The sequence below is a fragment of the Acanthisitta chloris genome, unplaced genomic scaffold (assembly GCF_000695815.1).
Source record: "Acanthisitta chloris isolate BGI_N310 unplaced genomic scaffold, ASM69581v1 scaffold40920, whole genome shotgun sequence".
NCBI lineage: Eukaryota > Metazoa > Chordata > Aves > Passeriformes > Acanthisittidae > Acanthisitta > Acanthisitta chloris.
In genome coordinates, this window is record NW_008654028.1 from 1 (window position 1) to 2,997 (window position 2,997).

General features: G+C 41.6%; 1 protein-coding gene across 1 annotated transcript in view; it reads right to left on the minus strand.

The window, feature by feature from the left end:
* Positions 1–604: 604 nt before the first annotated feature.
* The window catches only part of RSPRY1 (ring finger and SPRY domain containing 1), a gene marked incomplete at its 3' end in the record, with an annotated part of 20,781 nt that continues 18,388 nt past the window's right edge, over positions 605–2,997 (minus strand). The window contains exon 13 of the mRNA XM_009083057.1: positions 605–709. Coding sequence (XP_009081305.1) covers positions 605–709 — 105 coding nt within the window. The remainder of the gene's footprint in view (positions 710–2,997) is intronic.

Below are 2,997 nucleotides of genomic sequence, written 5' to 3' on the forward strand. Positions count from 1 at the left end.
CAGGAAGCTTCTCCACTTCTTGCTGGCACACACCAGGCACATCTCTAACTTTCCAGCATCTAGACCTATAGCAAGACTCCTTCCATGAGGGCTCTAAAAACCCTAAGGAACTGGACTTAACTGGATTAATTTCCTAGTAGATTAAAGGTGCTATTATGGTATAATTCATACTGCTCTCCTATTTTTAGCTTTTAGAGGGATTTGCGACTTGAGACAAACCCTTTGTTGAACATGCAATGAGTATTTGAGTATATTATGAATTTTGTGCTTTCTTCACATGATCTGAATTTCACAGCACCTGTACCAAGTACTCATAAGTAAAGCCTTTGATGTCAGGGAATTAAGACTTGGCAGCCCAAGGGCAACACAGACATAGCCACGTACTTCCCCAAACACACACACACAGGGATTCAATCTGAGCAGGTCTAGGGTGAGGGGAACAGTGGGAATACTGTGCTTAATCTATGTCACATCCTTAAAAGGAGAGGAGGTCATTCCCTTTATGCTGGGGAGTCAGTCAGGATGAGCAGGGATTGCATATGGCCCAAATGTCACACACACATTTTCTTCTTTCTTGGGCTTGGGGTTGTTTCTAAGGTTTTACCTGTGTCCACACGGCCTGAGTTCTGTGTCTGCTACCTCATCACAGCACAGTGTGCAGCAGTTCTCTCGGATACTCACTTGCTTCAACAAAGCCAAGCGCCTGTGTCTGAGGAGAGACACCCACACACATTAGTTCGATTCAAAGCAACAGATTATAACTATTCTGAGTATTGCATCAAGGCCAACACAACACTTTCCTGTGCTACACCACACTGCTGATAAACATCGATCACAGCTTCCCACAAAAAAAGGTTTAACACACCCAGAGATGTGCAAAACAGTCTTTGATTGCCTATTCTGGTCTGTCAAGGAGGGGCAAAGAGGGTATGAAGTTACAGTTCTAGCTGTCACAGCTGAACACTTCAATAATTGTCCTCTAGTACCTTTCGGAGTTAAGAAAAAAACCCAAATGCACCTCAAAAACCCATGTATCAACAGAATTCAGAAGTATAATGCTCTAACACAGTGTAAAATAATAGAAATTGAAACTAAAATCAACAGCCACAAGGGAGAGTAAGGAGGTAGAAATCCCCCATTCAATGAAATAGGACATTTCCCATTTGGGACACAACACAGTGCCCATCTAAGCAGTTCAAAGGCAGGGTGATGTGTCCTGCCTCAACACCAGGTGCACTGAATTCAGCACAAATCCACAGGAGCTTATGTTAAATCCTGTGATGGATAATTAGGGCACACTCCTATAGGCCCCTGCCTCATTTCCTACCACTTTTGAGATGATCAAAGCTATTCATTTAGGATTGACTTGTCACTTCCAAGCAGTTCAGGCCGTAGGGCAGGGATGGTCTTTGTTTACACAAAGAACAAGTGTCCAACCTTGCATGGAGCCTTTCAGTGCTATTGCATATTAAACAGTCTGTAGCACAGGAGACCAATTTCTCCAGTCAGGCATCAAGAGGAAACCAGTTTCCCCCAGTCTGTCTCTCACCTTTTGGCACTATCATGTAACAGCTCACAGCTAATGCCTGAACAGTAAGAATTACATCTGATCATCAGCTAGAAACTGCAAACCCCTCATCTAACATGGGACACTACTAAGACAGAAGAACACTTAGTTTGAAAAGGGGGTAACAAAATTGTACCTAACATCATCTTCAGGATTAAATCAGGCTCTTACTTAAAGCACCTGCAGTCACCAGCCGGTGTAATTTACTCTGGTTAAATGTAAGCACAAAATGATCTTGCAAGTTGCATTTGATTTTCTTTGCACAAATAGTTTGAGGCTTGGGATAGTTTATGACAATGTTTGACTCCAGTCCAGGAATAAGGTAGGTTTTTTTTTCTTCTTAAACACTAAGATACTTAAGTACCTCAAGTACACTTGACCAAAGAGCTGATACTTCAAAACCAACCTCTGAATTTTGTTACAGCCAGGGGTACCTCCTCCAACAACCTCATCCCCACTTAATGAGCTGCAAACTGAGATTATATCAGCCACATACACCAGCACCAGTCCAAGACCATCCTCAGACAAAGCTGGAAATCCAGGGTACACTACATCCACATTACACTGCATACTGTTACTATTTGTCTTCCATAAGCTATTTTATCACTAACAACTTGAACCAGAAGAGCTATTAGTTCTCACTGCTGCCAGAAATTTGGTAAGCTAAAGTAAAACATATCCAAACCTGTTTCTACCTGGCTCAATTTATATTTAGGAGGGAAAGCACTTCTCAATTTGAATAACCTTTGTTGGTACTATGATTCAAAAATGGGGAAACTTTCATCTGGATCAGAAAAGTACAAAAGGACAATTTCAAATCTCACAATCATTCAGTTCCTCCATGCTGCCAACATCATAAATTAGGTCAGTTTTAAATATGACATCTTATTTTAATTAAGGCTATACCTCCTCAACCAATGACTCTTAGGTGGCAGAAGGTACTTTGACTAAAAACAGCTTACTATGTGCTACCAGTTAATTTTAATTTAGTTTAATAATACAAAAAATATTTCAATTTAATGGATTTTGGTTGCATATCATAGAATCATAGAATTTAGGGATTGGAATGGACCTTACAGATCATCTAGTCCCAACCCCTTGCCCTGGGCAGGGACACCTCCCACTAGATCAGGTTACTCAAGGCTTCATCCAGTCTGGCCTTGAACACTGCCAGGGTCAGGGCAGCCACTATGTCCCTGGGCAACCTGTGCCAGTGTCTCACCACCCCTACAGTAAAAAACTTTTATCTCACATCCAATCTAGACCTTTCCTCCTTCAGTATCCTCCTTCATATCTCCTGCCCTAACTATGAAATTGCACTGGAGCCTATTGACTCATCCTTTTCTGAAAGAGACCTATGGCAGCATGACCCAATAAAGAGATGAACTTTGCTGAGCACAACACAAGACTATGTAACTCAGAAGTGAAAC